We start from the raw sequence: 18,619 nt of genomic DNA, 5'->3' as shown, positions 1-18,619 counted from the left end.
GAAAAAAAAGTGCACAGTTGCTCTCCGTGGGTGGCTGCCAGAGCATGGAGGGTGTCCTGAAGGCCTGGGCACACTGCAGAGAACAAGGTGGTGCCCCGCCACCTGCCCACCCCAGATGCTGCACTCAGCACCTCCACTGCCTGCGAATTTTTCCATCTAGTCCAATGGTCGCCAAGTCCTCCTTCTGGTGCTTTGTGTCTTTGCCGAAGATGATGAAGAAGTCGTCAGGGGAAACTGTCCAAGTGTGGACAGGTGTTGGAGGAATCCCCCCTGGCAGGTTTGGAACTTTGGGGCGGCAACATTAGGAATCTGAAGCACCACCCATACACAACATGTACTGGGAGTATTGGTGCCTGAATGCTGTCATCCAGTGCTATCCAGATGTGGGCGCTGCCCCAGTGCCCACTCCATCTAGATCATGAAGGTGGAGGAGACTGCAGCCAGCAAGTGCCACCAACCACCACTAAGGTGGTTCCACCACTTCCAGATCAAGTCCCTGCAGCTCCCCACATCCTGGGGCACCACACAAGCCACGCTTTACCACCAAGAGGCCCAACACTTTCTTTTTATTTTTATTTATTTTATTTTATTTTTATTTTATTTTATTTTATTTTTATTTATTTATGATAGTCACAGAGAGAGAGAGAGAGAGAGAGAGAGAGAGAGGCAGAGACATAGGCAGAGGGAGAAGCAGGCTCCATGCACCGGGAGCCCGACGTGGGATTCGATCCCGGGTCTCCAGGATCGCGCCCTGGGCCAAAGGCAGGCGCTAAACCGCTGCACTACCCAGGGATCCCTATTTTTATTTATTTTAAATATTTTATTTATTTATTCATAAGAGACATAGAGAGAGGCAGAGACATAGGCAGAGGGAGAAGCAGGCTCCCTGCTGTGAGCCTGATGTGGGACTCGATCCCAGGACCCGGGGATCATAACTTAAGCCAAAGGCAGACAGTCAACACTGAGCCACTCAGGTGTCCCCCAACACCTTTTAGATGCAGTTTCTCTGTCCCCAGGTCCACCCAAATTAACTCCTTGGGAAACACCCTCTCCTCCTCCCCCAATAATAATAAAAATAAAAAAATAAAGTGCACAGTCAGCCTAATGAGAGGGCTCTAGCTACCCAGATCCCAGGCCCTTATTTTTATTGTGGTGGTTAAAGCCCATGTTTATAGGATTTAGCAGACTAATGATTTGGGAAGAGTAAACAAATATTTCAGGGTATTCCTGGCAATTTGTTGATAGGAGAACAGTTTTCACCTATATTTTTCCTTTAATTTACATCTTTTATTTCAAAATTTTTGTTCTAGTTAAATATTCTCATTTTTAATTATGGTGAGATAAATATAATGTAAAATTCACCATCTTAACTATTTTTGAGCATATAATTCAGTAGTGTTAAGTATATTCACATTGTACAACAAATCTCCAGAACTTTCCATCTTGCAAAAATGAAACTATATCCAAATAAACAACTCCCATTTCTTCTTCCCTCAGGCCTTTGGGAAACAACCATTCTACTTTGTTTCTTTGACTTTGATTATTCTACATATTTCATATGAGTGAAATCATACAGTATTTGTCTTTTTGTGACTGGCTTGTTTCACTTAGCATTATGTCCTGAAGATTCCTCCATGTGGTAGCCTGTGACCAGAATTTCCTTCTTTTTTAAAGCTCAGTAATATTCCATTGCATGTGTATACCCCATTTTGCTTACCCAGTCATCATCGAAGGACACTTGGGTTGCTTCCACATTTCAGCTATTGTAAATAATGCTATGAAGATGGGTATACAAATATATCTTTGAGACCCTACTTTAATTTGGGGAGATATAAACCCAGAAGTAGAATTTCTGGATCATACACGTGGTAGTTCTACTTTTAATTTTTTTTTAAAGAAGATTTTATTTATTTGAGAGAGAGAGAGCACAGGCAGGGGAAGCAGCAGAGGGAGACAGAGAAGCAGCCTCCCCGCAGAGCAGGGAGCCTGATGCAGGACTCCATCCCAGTACTCTGGACTGGGACCATGACCTCAGCCAAAAGCAGATGCTTAACCAATTGAGCCACCTGGCGCCCCTATTTTTAAGTTTCTGAGTACCTATCATACTTTCTCACAGGGGTTGAACCATTTTACATTCCCACCAACAGTATGTCAGTGTTAGAATCTCCCTATATTTTCACAACACTTGCTATTTCCTGTTTTATGAATAGCAGCTATCCTAAGAGATGTGAGATGCTCTCTTATTGTGCTTTTAATTTGCATTTCCCTAACAATTCCTGGTGTTTAGCATCTGCTCATATGCTCGTTGTCCATTTGTATATTTTCTTTGGAGAAATCTCTATTCAAGTCCTTTGCCCATTGTAAAATCAGGGTATTTGTTCCTTTGCTATTGCTTGAATCTTTTTTTTTTTTTTTTAAGATTTTATTTATTTATTCATGAGAGACATGCAGAGAGAGGCAGAGACACAGGCAGAGGGAGAAGCAGGCTCCATGCAGGGAGCCCGGTGTGGAAACTCGATCCTGGGACTCCGGGACTCCGGGATCACGTTCCAAGCTGAAGGTAGACACTCAATCACTGAGCCACCCAGGTGTCCCCTGCTTAAATCTTTTATTTGCAATCCATGAATTATGTCCTCACCTTTCTTATCTTTAACATTCTCTAACAGAGAGATGCCTCATGGTATTCTCTAGTAATACTAGGAATAGAGAGAATGTTGCTGCCAAGAAATCTCGAAGTTGGAAAGGTACCATTTTATAAACATCAGAGATCCATTGTTTTGGTTGTCCAGACTCTTGGAGAAGTTTTGATATGCATGAAATCTTTCATAAAGCTATTATGTTATTACTGTTCTCATTCATTTCAGTACAAAAATATTTACAGAGTGCCTACTACATAGTAGACATTGTGTCATGGATACTTTAGAGTTAAAAGAAAAAAAACCACGAAAAACATTTTAACTCCTTTGATAATAATAATACCTACCAGCTAGACTCTAGGTCACTAATTTTGGATTTTTTTTAATTTTAAGATTTTATTTATTTATTTGACAGAGAGAGAGAGGGAGAGAGAAAACATAAGCAGGGGGAGCAGAAGGCAGAGGGAGAGGGAGAGGGAGAAGCAGACTCCCTGCAAAGCAGAGAGACCTCTGCAGGACTCCATCCCAGGACCCTGGGATCAAGACCTGAGCTGAAGGCAGACGCTTAATCGACTGAGTCACCCAGGGGCTCCAGATCTATATATTTTTTTGAATGAGTTTAAAAAGCTACAGAAGAGTCTGATCTTTCCTGCCAGATCTTTCCTCTCTGAATGAGGAAGTATACACACCCTTAAGAAAGCTTGATATTTGGGTTGGGCCTCTTAATTTTCCCAGGCCTCACCCAAGTGAAAAACACACCCTATCTGAAAATCTAGTTCCCTTAAAATTCTTGGTAAGGCTTTGGAGAGATTCCTTATATAAGGCTATCATTTCTGCTTCTCTACAGAGGCTCACTCTGAAAAAAAACTTTCTGGTTGCAACTTGTTGAATCATATTCAAAAGTCTCAACAAGTCCTTAAAATATGAACAGTCACTCAGCGTCACCAGTAGTGGGGTTGCCTGCCTGCAACTCTTCGCCTCTCGTCTCACAGTTGAAGCCCCAGGAACTAGAGTGAGAAGCCAGGACCATGTTCCAAGGCAAGCTGATGATGGCTCTCGACTACCACAGCCCTGCTGGCTTCAACTGTAAAGATGAACCAGAATTTAGAAACTTTATTGTTTGGCTTGAAGACCAGAAAAATCAGACACTACAAGATTTAAGGCAGAGGGATTTTAAGAAACATCCACAGTAGTGACTGGCCCAAGTTCTTTGAAAAGTATCTTAGAGATGCTAACTGTCCTTTCAAGATTCAAGGTCGACAAGAAACAATTAATTGGCTTCTTGGTTTAGCTGTTAGACTTCAGTCTGGAGATGATGCTGAGAAATAAAAGGACTTGGTACATGATAATAATCAAAATGGCAATGTAGAGGCATTCATCAATTTGGATGTAAATAATCCTGTTTTAAAGATTTTATTTATTTGCTCATAAGAGACTCAGAGAGAGACATAGAAACACAGGCAGAGGGAGAAGCAGACTTCCCTGGGGAGCCTGATGCAGGACTCAATCCCAGGATTCCGGAATCACATCCTGAGCCAAAGGCATATGCTCAACCACTGAGCCATGCTGGTGCCCCAATAATCCTGATTTTAAGGCTGGTCTAATGGCTTTGGCTAAGCTTCTTCAGGTTAGTGTCAGGATGATTACCTAGTAATGTTTAAGGCAAATTGTATTTTGGTCCAGGATGCAGTTACCAAAGCAAATCAAACAAGAGGGCTTGCCTGTGGCTTTAGACAAACATGTTCTTGGTTTTGACACAGCAGATGCAGTTCTTAATGAAGCTGCTCAAATTCTGTGATTCCTGCACATAGAAGAGCTCAGAGAACTACAGACAAAAAATCACAAAGCCGTAGTAGCTGTTCAGGCAATAACTGCAGACCCAAAGACAGATCACAGACTGGGGAATATTTTAGGATTTCAGCTTCGTACCTATTTAGTACAATTGGGAACCAAGCATGATCTGGCATGTGTTCAGAAATCAAATGTCACATTTTTGAGGAAGAATCCCAGAAAATCAACTACATTCTAGGGATTTACCATAATTGTTTTTCTTTAATAAAGTCCAGGGAAGTGGTGGGGTGGGATAGGGTGGGAAATGAACAGCTATCCTCAAGATTTTCTACATTGGTACACATTTTTTTCAGATAATTAATGTCTCTGCTCCGTAATACCCTCCATCTATTTTTGTGTCCCAGATCTGAACCTAAACGAAAACCCCCAAGAAGCCACTGCATGTGAAAATACTCTTAATCTCTGGCCGGCCTTAGGAAAAATCCATAAATTCCAAGGTTGAGAAGACAGCAGGACCCATCTAAGCTCATGGTCTTCTAGAGTGTTACTAATCATATAAAGACCCCTGAAAATTATCCAGTCAAATCGCCCTAGTGTCACATGAGGAAACTGAGAGCCAGCAAGGGGACACATTTTCTCAAGGCCATACAAAGTCACCATGTCTCCAGACAGCACAGGGCTCCTTTGATGCCACACTTCTTTTTCTCACTAATGTTCATTTTCTGAGATGCCTCTTGATGTTTATTTTCCTATTTACTGAACGTGGAAATAATCATATTACTGGAAATCCTTGAAATATGTTTGAATGTCTTTTTTTTTTAATTTTTATTTATTTATTATAGTCACAGAGAGAGAAAGAGAGAGAGGCAGAGACACAGGCAGAGGGAGAAGCAGGCTCCATGCACCGGGAGCCCGACATGGGATTCGATCCCAGGTCTCCAGGATCGCGCCCTGGGCCAAAGGCAGGCGCCAAACCGCTGCGCCACCCAGGGATCCCTGAATGTCTTTTTTTAAAATATTTTATTTATTCATGAGAGACATACACAGAGAGAGAGAGAGAGAGAGAGAGAGAGGCTGAGACACAGGCAGAGGGAGAAGCAGGCTCCATGCAGGGAGCCCAACATGGGACTCGCTCCTGGGACTCCAGGATCCCGCCCCGGGCCGAAGCCGGTGCTAAACCGCTGAGCCACATGGGCTGCCCATGTTTGAATGTCTTAAACAAAAGGCTCTGTATTAATAAAATTCTAGAGTTCAACCCAAGAAAAAGTTTTGATAAAACTAGGATCAAGTGGTCAACTTCTAGAGAAGGTGTTTCTGGGCATCTCTGAATGTCTCTTCAGACTTGAGCTGAGAACAACAGCCTGTCTAGTGGAAGAAAACCATTAAGTTCTTTTCTTGAGGTCATGCTCCCAAGTCTACAAATACACTCCCCTCTGCCCCGTGTGGTCTAGCACTTTGTTTTGTGTTCAGCAGGATTAAGGTGTTTGGGATTCATACTTTGACATCAATACAAACACATCCACATCCACAAATCAACAACCAAAAAAAGTGACTTTCATGTAGAGTTTAGGTAAAAGTTTAGGCAGAAGTGACTGAGATAAATATAAGGCCAGATACACATTAGGAGAAGAGTATTAGCTCAGGTATGGCCAGGAATTGGGACATCTTATTGCCACAGCACATCTGGATCATCTAGGTGACTAACAGTACAGTCTATTATTTCAGAAAGGTTATAAAAATCTATGGGCCTCATATCATGTGTAATATGGGTGGGGTAGCAAACCTGTAAAAATTTTTGCTTCTGTATTTCCTGATTGAGGAACAGGAGAGGTAGGTGGATGGGGTCTGAAATACATTAGGCCTGTTAGTGAATCTGTAGTACTTGGCCTAGTATTGGTCTCTTGGGCAAAGAGAAGTGGCCAAAAGTTCACCTCACATACTGAATATGGAACCCATTCAAAATCTTGCTTAGGTCCTCAACGAGTCAATGAGACCATTTTCCTTTTCTGATAAATACATCAGGTTGTCCTATATCAAGTTATATGAACTCATGAGTTCATTAAAAATACAGAAGGTCAGGCCACCCAGGTGGCTCAGTGGTTGAGCATGTACCTTTGGCTCAAGGCATGATCCTCGAGTCCTGGGATCAAGTCCCAGGTCAGCCTTCCTGTGTGGAGCCTGCTTCTCTCTCTGCCTCTCATGAATAAATAAAATCTTAAAAAAAAAAAAATACAGAGGGTCATTTTCTCTGACCCAAAGATTCTTGGTTTGGGGATAGTTAAAGGGAAATGCTGAAATCCTATCTGTGTAGGCACTGAAGAACCACATTTTTTTTTTTTTTTTAAGAACCACATTTTAAAAGAGAGCAGTGCCCTGGTTCCATAAAACACGGTTAATAAACCAACAGATGTTTGCTTGCAGCGCCTTAAACCAAGTCCAGCAGTCATGGTATTTTATTTAAAAAGTATCTTTGGGGCACCTGGGTGGCTCAGTAGTTGAGCCCCTGCCTTGGGCTCAGGTCGTGATCCCAGGGTCCTGGGATGGAGTACCCCATTGGGCTCCCTGGGAAAGCCTGTTTCTCCATCTGCCTATGTCTCTCATGAATAAATAAAAAAAATTAAGTATCTTTTTGTTATATACATATCATATATACATATACAGTTGATCAGTAGAACTGTGCATACAATTTATATTTAGTCCAAGAGGCTGGTGAGAAAAAAAATCCTCAGGCCAGGCTGAGGGGGGGCTGCTCTCTTCCAAGTGCAGAGCAGGCTGAGAGATGCGAGGGCAGCCGTGGCGCTGCCGACAGTTCCCAACAAAGTGCGGAAGTGCAGTGAAGTTTTGATGCACAAAGTACCACCGCGGAGCCTGGAAACAAGCAGAAGATGCTGGAAGGCAGCAGCGATGGGTCATGCTAGGACGAGGGCTAGGGAGGGTCAGTGTTAAACTAGGTCGTGATGAGTAAGGCCGAGTTTCTCGGCGGTTGGAGGCACAAGACCGGTGAGAAGGGAGGCAGCCGGGGTGGGGAGCAGCGAGCGTGTGCTGAGACGTGCTACGGGGCGAGCGGGAGGACGACTGGGAGCCTCCGCGCCGGGAGGAGGGTCTGGCAGGGCTGATAAAGGAGAGGGTGGGAGCAGGGCTCAGGGAGGGCCGCGGAGCTCCAGGGGAGGGCTGCGCGGCCGTCAGCAGCCGAGACGCGAGGGGCTGGGCCGGGGCGTGGCCCAGAGAGGGGCCGCCCCCCGCGGGCTGCGGGCGGCGGCGGCGGGCGCGGAAGCCTGACAGCCGCTCCCCCGCGGCGCCCACAGGGTTAACCGCCCCGGCGCTCCGACCGGGAGGAACTCGGTTTCCAGGGCAACGGCTCCGCCAGTTCCGGCAGCGCAGGCTCGTACCATTGCGCGGGCGCGCGCGGGGGAGCGCGGCGGGAGGGGCCGCGCGGAGGGCCCGGGGCGCGGGGTCCGGCCCGACCCGGCCGCACGTGCGCCCGCCCGCCCGCCAGGCCCGGCGCCGAGCCGCGCTCCCGCCGCCGCGTGCCCCGCGTGCCCCGCGTGCCCCGGGCCCGGGCCGGCAGCTCCCACCCGTCCGCGGACGGCGGGGGGGTGCGAGGAGCGTGCGCCCGGTGGCCCGGATTGGCCTCCGGGTCCCCCCGCCTGGGCGGCGGAGTGCGGGCGGCCCGGGCTGGGAGGTTTGAAAAGCGGGCGAGAGACAAAGGCAGCAGGAAGCCTGCTCGGCGCCCGGACCCCGAGCCCGCAGCCCCCGGGGCCCCCCGGAGCAGCGGCGGCAGCGGAGGGAGGCAGAGGATGCGGCAGGGGGCGTGGGAGCGGCGGCGGGAGCGCGGCGGGCGGCGCGGGCGGCGCGGGCGGAGCGGGCGGAGCGGCGCGGCCCGGGCGCGGCGCGCTTAGACCCCAGGCGGCGGCGGTGTTGGCGGCGGCGGCGGCGGCGGCGGCGGCCCGGCCGGGCTCGGGAGTGAGTGAGAGGGCGCCTTCCCCGCCCGGGATGTGAGGACCGAGCGGAGCCCGGGGCGGGGGGAGGGAAGGGAAGGGAGGCGACGCCGGCAGGAAGGAAGGAAGCGCGGACGGACCCGGAGGAGGAGCGGCGGCGGCGGCGGCCGGAGCCGGAAGGCGGGGAGGGGCCGGCCGTTGGGCCCGAGGCGGCGGCGGCAGCGGCGGCGGCGGCCGGGCGGACCGCTCTTGTCGCCTCTCGGGACAGGAGCGGCGGGGCCCGCGCCTCCTCCCCCCGGCGCCGCGGAGGGGGGAGGAGGAAGATGGAGACCCACATCTCGTGCTTGTTCCCCGAGCTGCTGGCCATGATCTTCGGCTACCTGGACGTCCGGGATAAGGGGCGCGCGGCGCAGGTGTGCACGGCCTGGCGGGACGCCGCCTACCACAAGTCGGTGTGGCGGGGGGTGGAGGCCAAGCTGCACCTGCGCCGGGCCAACCCGTCGCTGTTCCCCAGCCTGCAGGCCCGGGGCATCCGCCGCGTGCAGATCCTGAGCCTCCGCCGCAGCCTCAGCTACGTGATCCAGGGCATGGCCAACATCGAGAGCCTCAACCTCAGCGGCTGCTACAACCTCACCGACAACGGGCTGGGCCACGCGTTTGTGCAGGAGATCGGCTCCTTGCGCGCCCTCAACCTGAGCCTCTGCAAGCAGATCACCGACAGCAGCCTGGGCCGCATCGCCCAGTATCTCAAGGGCCTGGAGGTGCTGGAGCTGGGGGGCTGCAGCAACATCACCAACACCGGCCTCCTGCTCATCGCCTGGGGCCTGCAGCGCCTCAAGAGCCTCAACCTCCGCAGCTGCCGCCACCTGTCGGACGTGGGCATCGGGCACCTGGCCGGCATGACGCGCAGCGCGGCCGAGGGCTGCCTGGGCCTGGAGCAGCTCACGCTGCAGGACTGCCAGAAGCTCACGGACCTTTCCCTAAAGCACATCTCGCGGGGGCTGACGGGCCTGAGGCTCCTAAACCTCAGCTTCTGCGGGGGCATCTCAGACGCGGGTCTCCTGCACCTGTCGCACATGGGCAGCCTGCGCAGCCTCAACCTGCGCTCCTGCGATAACATCAGTGACACGGGCATCATGCATCTGGCCATGGGCAGCCTGCGCCTCTCCGGGCTGGATGTGTCCTTCTGTGACAAAGTGGGGGACCAGAGCCTGGCTTACATCGCCCAGGGCCTGGACGGCCTCAAGTCCCTGTCCCTCTGCTCCTGCCACATCAGCGACGATGGCATCAACCGCATGGTGCGGCAGATGCATGGGCTGCGCACGCTCAACATCGGACAGTGCGTGCGTATCACAGACAAGGGCCTGGAGCTGATCGCTGAGCACCTGAGCCAACTCACCGGCATAGACCTGTATGGCTGCACCCGCATCACCAAGCGCGGTCTGGAGCGCATCACGCAGCTGCCCTGCCTGAAGGTACTCAACCTGGGACTCTGGCAGATGACGGACAGTGAGAAGGTCAGGTGAGGGCAGCAGCACCTGCTCCCCTTGTCCCGCCCCGTTCATCCTCCGGTCACTACCACGCCCCATCCCCCTCGTTCGACATGCACACTTACACACGACACAGATCATTGTAGTGGATGAGATGGGGGCAGTGACACGAAGCCTCGGGCTCTCTTTTTCTCCCTCTTCTGGCACCTCGAGCCCCACTACACGCCCATTCCCCTGGCATCTGGGGTTCCTCTGCTACCCCGACCTTACTCCCCTCCCTCTCTTCCTGAGGGCGGAGATGGATTCAGCTACTTACCCACCCAACTCCTCTCTGCAGGGGGATGGAGGACTGTTTGAGCTACTGTATCCTCACTGCTTTGCATTTGGAAATGGGGGAGGGGGCGGAGAGTGACTAGTTCTTAAAACCCTGGGGAGTTGAGGAAAATGTCTGCCTTCACTTAAGCTTTCATTTGAATACTGTGATCTGGTTTTTATTTTGAAATGTATAAAGAGCAAACCCAACTACCACGGCCTTTTCACCCTTCTTCCTTCCACTTTGTAACTAATCCCAGGCTCTTCTCATCACTTCTCCTACAGTACTCTGCTACTCACGCCCATTTCCTTTTAATTGTCTTTCTTTTTCAAGTTTTTATTTTTTTGAAGAAATTTGAAATCACGGTCCTTTTTTTTCTGCTGAATATAGTCTATATATTATATATATATAAATTATATATATATATACATATATATATGTCTGGCTACCTCGTTTTAGTTTACTTTTTTCTCTGAAGCCCTGGAATTCTACAAGAGAGATATTTTGAGACTGAAACATTTTTGTGCCTAGACTGGAAAGATGCCCATTGGGTTTGTACGTCTTTTTTGTTTTGGCTTCTTCCCAAACCCCATCCATCCAGTATATCCCACTTCCACATTCTGGCTATAATTTTTTTTTTCTCCTTGCCCATTGGGATTTGAGGGCCCAACGGTGTTCGTAAATTTTGACTTAATTTATAGCACAAATGTGTGGAAGAAATGAGAATTGAACTTTTGTTTGTTTGAGATGCAGATTGTGTCTTGAAAATGATTATTATATATGCAAATCCTGCCCTACCCTCACCCTCTTCCAATTTTCCCCACAAAAAGGTCACATGGTGAGGCTTCCTGTTGGAAGCAGAGGAGCAGAGTTGGCCTACGGAGCCCCAGGGGCTGTAACGTGAAGGGGAGGAGACTGAAACTCTTGTCTTATCTCTGTTAATAAAATGGGTGTTTGTGGGTTTTACAAAAATCAGTTTCTAAATGGAGGAATAGATGGCTTTCTTTATTTTGGTGGGGGTTGGGACTTGTGGCTTTAAAAAAAAATCGCTTTTGAGTAGGATGTATATTTTTGTTGGAGTTTTTGTTTGTTTATTTTTTTAGAATCCTCCACTGCAACAAGAGAGACCATGGAGTTAAAGAAACCCAGAGACCTTTATCAATTAATTGTACTGTTTGTGAATTTGTATAAATAATAACAAAGATCCTCTTAAAACGTTTATATTCTTACAGTAAAAGGTTAAACTGATATTTATATAATAAAAGAGGAAATATGAAGTATGTTTTTGAAAAAAAAAAAAAAACAAACAAAAAACCTTGTATCTGTGAATTATTTTGAAGGCAGTGTGTGTTTGGGTACATGCCAAAGTCGGAGGTGCTGTTTGTGTACTCTAAGGAAATACAGTATAGAGTTCAGTGCATCCTAGGTGGTGTAAGTAAGCTCACAGTTAAAAATTTATTCTGTAAGAGATTTACTACTGACATCTAAATGTTGTGTTTCTAGAAATGTGACTGGACTGGAGACTTATATAATTTTTGGTTTTGAACTGTCAACAACATGGGAATTTAAAGAAATGGAACTTTTAAAAAAACTAGATCTGTAAGAATCACAATTTCCCCAGGGTGGAAAGGAGATCTAGGGGTCCTGTTGAATAATGGGGTCATGAGATGTGGAAGTGGGGAAGAAAAGATGGGTTGCTTTCCACTTTGAGTGGGTGTGGGGAGGATGTGAAATGGTGAAGAGTGGAGGGAACTGAAGCCATTGTTCAGAAAAGTTAAAAGAACGCTGTACGCTGTCCTTGCCTGCTCGCTTACTTTGCTCAGTCATGCATGCTGAATCTCACAGTGTGAGTGAGGGTCCTGGTAGAAAGGAGGAAGGCAGTTCAGCCCCTCTCTTTAACATTCTCCTCCAGGCCCCGCTGTATTTAAGCACTTTCCTGGGGGATGGGGAGGTTGGCCAGAAGTTCTTGCACATTTGCATTTTAAGCACTTCCAGCACTGAAGCTTGCCACTCGGGTCCACTGTGGTGTGAGGGTTCTTAGACTGAATTCGGGGCACATAAATGAATACCAACAATTCTAGCAAAGAGTTCCCTTTGATAGACAATAACTAAATGATCAACGCCCTGTGGTTGGGCTGCGGAAGTGGCAGGGTATAAATGCTCCAACAGTAGAGTAATTCACATTCACATTCCTGGTTTCACATAGGTCTTAGTTTCTGAGATTTTTTTTTTTTACCAAAAACAACAACAACAACAACAAATACAGATCCCAGCAAGAGCTAGTAAGGGGTATAAAACTTTCCTGCAAAGACACCTCTTTCCAGGAAGAGAGCTAGAACCTAAGTTTCTCTTGGGGTAGGATTGTTTTGTAAAATTTCCAAGCTTTCTGCTTGAGCATATCACAAAAGCTACATTGTTCCTTTTTGGAGAGCCATCACAATTGGGTCTAATTGAGCCTGACACTAGATCCATCTTCCTTTTCTTGGGGGAAGGTGTGGATCTCTTTATTCCCTCTTAGGTTACAGTGCTTATTGCCTGGAAAAAAAAAAAAGAAAATGTGTGAACCCTAGTAAGTCGGGATTTGGAATTAGGGTCAGCTTTCTAATTTAGCATTTGACACTATAACGCATGAAGGCTCCACAAGCTGTAAGTTCTTAGACTTTTTCTTCCTCCAAAAGACTGCATGACTGTACAGATTCAGTCAATAAAAATTTGAGCACCTCCTAAGTCTCAGACTCTGCTCACATTCCTCACTTTCATACAAAAAATAAGGGTTTTCCTTTTTTTTTTTTACTTGAAAGGCTAAATATAAGCTTGACTAAAGGTCAGTAAATTAATGTTTGAAAGTTAAGGTCACGGGCCTACTGTTCTCAACCTTGAATTGGGTATACTTAATATATCTGGAGTGTCTGGAAACCATGAATAAACCATTTATTTTCATCAGCCAAGGTTAACTGTTTATCTCTCAACCTTTGTGGATGGAAAGAAATGAATGTGTTGAGAACCCATGGTATGCTTTGCATGGTATCTGTAAATTTCTTTTAGTCCTCAAAACAGCCTGTTGAAACAGGTATCCTGATTTCTAGATAAGGCATACTGCTTGCCTTAAATCACCCAGACACTAACTGAGGGAAACCAGGACGCAAAGCAGGACCAGTTCCAAAGTCCAGCTCCCTTCTGTTCTCCGAGAAAGTTCAGTTACTGATCATACCTTGAGTCCCAGTAAGGTGACTTCACAGAAATGAGTGGTATCTGTTTGATCACAGTGCAGACAAGCTCAGGCCACAGGGCACTTACTCTTAAAGGGAATATGGGTGGATCCGATCTCCACCATACCTATTGGAATGGAAAGAAATGCTTTTAAAGACTAAAAGCACCAAAGAAAATGACTTGATATTTTTGTGAGTGCTACAAAAGTTAAAAGGCACTTCAGGGCAGTTTTTAGAGTGGCAGAAAAAAAAACTGGTGCAGGTATTTGCTGACACTTCAGAAGTGAAAAACCATTTCAAAATGGGAACTTGGTGTAAACTTTCTCACCTAGAGGTAATAAACCTCATAGGAACTGTTTGGGGGGGGTGGGGAAAGGGCTCCACACATCTTTCCTTTCTGAGTTTCATTGGGCAGTAGCCCTTAAAGTCTGTCTGGAAAAGATTATAAATGCAATGGTGGGGTTCAGACGGTTTCTGTGGTCCCCTAAGGGCCCTGACAGGCCTCCGGCTACAAATGCTGGGCAGTGTTCATGATTCTCCCTGCTGTGGTCTCCCTCCTGCGGGACTTCTCAGTCCTAAAGAGGGGAGGGGCACCCGATTCACCTCACATTTGGCAACAGGGATAAGGACTTACAGCATGTCTTTCAATAGTTAAGAGAATTCAAATTCTTTCATGATTCAAATCAATGACAAAGATCTGAAAAAGCAAATGTTTTTTTTTTTTTTATTGGAGTCTCCTTTTAGGTAAGAACTTTCTTCTAAAAAATGACACTTGACATGTAAATTGAAGCATGGTCTCTCCCCTAAATCCTGCTGGTTGCCTGCAGTGCTTACTAGATAGACGCTGGTCTTGGAATAAGCAGAACCTTTTTCACTTTTGACTTAGAAAATGTGAACTCACATGTTCAAAGGGGAAAAGGTAGTGGCCCCCAGGGACCACTGTATTTCCAAAGCACAAGAACCTCTTGATTAAAAGATCAGATTTGTAAAACAAAACCAGGACTTCATGCAGCTTCTGACAAACGTCTCTTGCCAGTCCCCTGAAAGGGTGGGCCCCTGGCCTCTGCTGGTGGCTGCCCCGCTGCCCTGCCGAGGGGGAGGATATATGGGAAGTCACCCAGTGGTCCTCTCCCTGTTGCCCTTCCCTGCAGCTCACCTCATTCCCTTTTCAGGTCATTCTATCCCTTTAGTAGAGGGCAAGACCTAAATTTTGTGCCCCTCCGAGCCCCTGTGGATGGAAAGGTGAAACTTTCTTATTTTTTATTTTTTAAAGATTTTACGTATTTATTCATGAGAAAGAGAGAAAAAGAGAGACGCAGAGACACAGGCAGAGGGAGAAGCAGGTTCGATGAAGGGAGCCGGATGTGGGACTCGATCCCAGAACTCCGGGATCACGCCCTGGGCCAAAGGCAGGCACTACACCGCTGAGCCACCCAGGCGTCCTTATTTTATTTTTTTAAAGATTCTATTTATTTATTCATGAGAGATACAGGCAGAAGGAGAAGCAGGTTCCATGCAGGGAGCCCGATGCCAGACTGGATCCCGGGACTCCAGGATCATGCCTGGGGCCGAAGGCAGGCGCCAAACCGCTGAGCCACCTGGGGATCCCCAAGGGTGAAACTTTATGATGAACTAATTCAGAGTACAGGATTCTACACTGGAAAGCTATGTTCAAACACAGTTCTTTGCTTAGTCTACGTCTCTCATTTTTGTTCAAACATAGCAAGTTAAAATATTTTGCAAAGTGAATGGTATCAAACAGATAAGACATTCATATTTGGATCATTGCCAACCATTAATCATTGAGAACTTAGCAAAGGTAAGTGCACAGCTAGAATAAGAACGTGTACTCTTAGGTCTTGGATAGAAGATGCATTATTTCTAGACGGCGAGTAAATTTAAATGTCCACAAATGATCAGTTTCAGTCTTTTCCTCTTTTCCAGGGATTGCTCTGATTTTGCCTAGTGGAGTTGCCTGTGCCAACCCAGCACACTTGGTACTATGTAAAGTCAAGTCTTCCAGGTGCAAGTAAGCTTGAAATCTTAACTGTGCAGCCCTAGCGTGGGCTCTGCTAAACATCCCTGCAAATAAAACAAATAGAAGTGGGAATTCCTATTCTTGCTGTTTGTTAACCCAGAAAAGCTCACATTATTTTCTTAAAAAAGGAAGACAGGTTTTTATTCTCTCATTCCTCTTCGACTCTTACTTGTTTAAAGGACAAATGCCACATATGCTTGTAAGTTTGCTTTTATTTGTGATGGTGGAAAATAGTGTCAGTTACAAAGAAAGAAGAATGAGGTCCTTCTGCAGCAGCAAAGAAGCCTGTGAGACAGTGTTAGGGACATGAACGCAATCTGCTGGAAGAATTTAGGCATGACTTAGTGTTCAGTTTCTGTCTCAAGATGTCTGTTTTCACAAATCTCATTGACACCGTACATTTAATTTTATAAATGGGGAAAGAGGCTTGACAAGCTGGAAAGGTTTTGCCTGGGTGATGTGAGGAGCGCATATCAGAACAATGACTGCTTCAGAGTTTAATGACCACATCAGAAGGTGATAAACATGCAGGTAGTTCTTTGATCTTTCCCCGAGACACTGCAAAATACCACCCTGACCCCTTGGCTTCAGAAAGGTGCTAATAAACCAGAGCCTATCTTCACTGGGAATAGGAAAAACACCCCAAGAGCTGAAAGTTACTATTTAATATGCATTACATTATGCAAACTTTAGATACGTTTTGCAAACATTCTGTATAGGCTTATCCAAGAAGCCAAAAAACTAGTGCAATTTGGTGAATGGGCTACAGGGTACTGAAGTAGCTAGCAGTGTCAAACCTGTCACCTGTTGTCCTCCGGGGACTTGAGCCAGTTTCTAAAGCACTGCTTTGTCACAAATAGTGATGCAAAGTACGAGTGTTGTAAGTCTGTGCTTGCAGTAGTCTCAAACCTAAGGACTTACGCGTGTTCAGCGCACTACAAATGTCTGCTGCACAATCCTTGTAAAGTAGAATCGGGTTGCCCCATCACCAGCTATTCTTCTTCATTCAAAGGTAAAAAGGCTTGACTTAACAGATGCGTTAGTTACAAATCCATCTTGTCCAGAAAGACTACACAGGTCTAATTTGTTAATACCAGGCATGCTGTCCATGTTGATTGCTCCTCAATTTAAGTAATCAACAATCCAGAAGCACGGGGCTCAGCATACAGCTCTCTGTTCAATAATTACTCCTGCTATCATGGATTGGAGTCACTGGAATCCGACTGTGGGAAAATTGTTCTTTGAGACCAGATTAACTTTTTATAAATAGCACAAGATAACTCAACATGGCTTGGAAAGTACTGTTTTCCTCATCTGAAAATAATATGAAAACACTTACAAACATTCATGATATTTCTCTTTAGGAAAGCCTTACCCTAACCTGGCATTTTTATGTACACATTTCTGTAGAACAGCTTACCTGCTACCATTTTGCTTTTTGAGGCATGGTCAAGACTTTCATGGGAGGAACCGAAAAAGTTGTCACAGTACTCCTAGAATCTTTAGTAAAATCACTGAGGCTAAAATTGGATAGATGGATAAAATAAGGGAGGAATTGCAGCAGTTAACCCCTTCAAATTCTTAATGTCCTTACATGGAAGACAACTAACTTGTACCTTCCATTTTTACTTTAGTGTTTTAAGCCTTAGCTTCATAGCTCAAAAGCTCACTGCCCAGAACAACAACAAAAAAGACCAGTAGGCAGTAGATGTGTCCCTAAGCAAACAATATGGAAATGACAAAGTGACAATTTCTAGCTCTTCTAGTTCATTTTAAATGCACACAATTTAGAGAGTTTCAGGAATCTGTAAAAATGGTATGGTCAGGTTCTCTGATCTCCAAAGCTTTATCGGGCTCACAGCTTGCAGAGAAGGTCTCCACATTCTCTGAGTCTGGAATAGCCCAACTGGCTCTTCCAGTCCTAGCTGACATCTCTGCACTTGAGCCAGATGCCCTGCTATTGTGCTAAGTGTCAACTGGCGACAATCAGAACAGTGTGGTCCAAAGGAAGACAGCTGCCCTATCGTTTTTCCACACATAAGGGTCTAAATTTTGGTGGAATCACAAGAGGAACTGCAGAAATTCACTTGAGTAAATACGACACAGGATTTAGCAGCAAGCAGCCTGCCTCATTGCTGCTTACTTTAGAAGTAAGAATGCGCAGGGGCGCCAGGCTGACTCAGTCTGAAGAGCATGCGACTCGGGGTCGTGAATTCAAGCTCCACGTTGGGTGTAGAGATTACTTAAATAAAAAACTTAGAGGGGATCCCTGGGTAGCTCAGTGGTTTAGTGTCTGCCTTTGGCCCAAGGTGTGATCCTGGAGTCCTGGGATCAAGTCCCACATCAGGCTCCCTGTATGGAGCCTCCTTCTCCCTCTGCCTGTGTCTCTGCCTCTCTCTCTGTGTCTCTCATGAATAAATAAAATCTTAACAAACAAACAAAAAAAAACTTAGGAAAAAAAAAAACTTAGGAAAAATGTATATATGCAAGTTAGGAGACAGAAGTCAAGCAGGGGTGAAAAATCAATTTTGACTCCTAGATTGTTCTCTTTCCCATCCCCACAGAAACCAAAACCAGCACACCTTTCCCAATGACACAAGATTGGCCCTCCCTCCCCATTGTGATGTAGCTATGAGTCAGGTCTAGCTAGGAGCCCGACCTTGTGTTTTTCTTTCCCTTAAGTTGGCGAAGATGACCTTACGATCCACCATAAAGCAGAAAAAGAAAGTATGGTTAATGTAAACAATGGAAGTTTGTTTTCTAATGTGAAAGGTGGAAACTGGAAAGATGAAACTGCTTTATCCACAGAGTCTGCAAGCCCTCTGTTTTGTCAGCAGGCGGCAGCATTGCCTGCGAATTGGAGACGATTTACAGTGGGGCGCCCAGACCTCCTCCCCTCTGACAAATGCCCTCCGGTCACCTCACACACCACCTTCCCCCAACCCAAAGAATTTCCCCAGGGTCTGAGAGTTGACAAACAAGGAATCGCGTGTTGCCAAAAAGATGAAATCTAATTTTACGACATCAGATAAACTATTTGAAGGTGCCCAGGTGTGCAGCACTTTGTTTTCCAAGCAAGGTAACAGATGTGACTTCACAAAGCTTCTCTAATGTAGCTCGCAGTGAGTGATTTGCTTCTGGAGGCTGTTGGGATCAAACATCAATTTCTAATTTTTCTTAAAGACTTTTTTTTAAATTTACTGA

At 46.5% G+C, this 18,619-nt stretch overlaps 2 protein-coding genes and 1 pseudogene across 2 annotated transcripts in view; 2 read left to right on the top strand and 1 right to left on the bottom strand.

Annotated features, from left to right (window-relative positions):
• Window positions 1-18,619, bottom strand: part of WNT5B (Wnt family member 5B) — a 112,842-nt gene that overhangs the window by 45,906 nt on the left and 48,317 nt on the right. The window lies entirely within an intron of this gene.
• On the top strand, window positions 3,665-8,326 carry LOC112917526 (RNA transcription, translation and transport factor protein pseudogene; annotated as a pseudogene).
• On the top strand, window positions 8,407-10,383 carry FBXL14 (F-box and leucine rich repeat protein 14). The gene has a single exon (XM_025995473.2). The coding sequence runs from the start codon at window positions 8,689-8,691 to the stop codon at window positions 9,889-9,891; it is 1,203 nt and encodes a 400-aa protein (XP_025851258.2). The 5' UTR covers window positions 8,407-8,688; the 3' UTR covers window positions 9,892-10,383.

Source organism: Vulpes vulpes, chromosome 8, assembly GCF_048418805.1.
Source record: "Vulpes vulpes isolate BD-2025 chromosome 8, VulVul3, whole genome shotgun sequence".
NCBI classification, from domain to species: domain Eukaryota; kingdom Metazoa; phylum Chordata; class Mammalia; order Carnivora; family Canidae; genus Vulpes; species Vulpes vulpes.
This window is presented reverse-complemented; position numbering and strand designations above follow the sequence as displayed.

Excerpts from the sequence above, each read along its gene's own strand:
- FBXL14 (XM_025995473.2), top strand. The coding sequence starts at position 8,689 with ATGGAGACCCACATCTCGTGCTTGTTCCCCGAGCTGCTGGCCATGATC.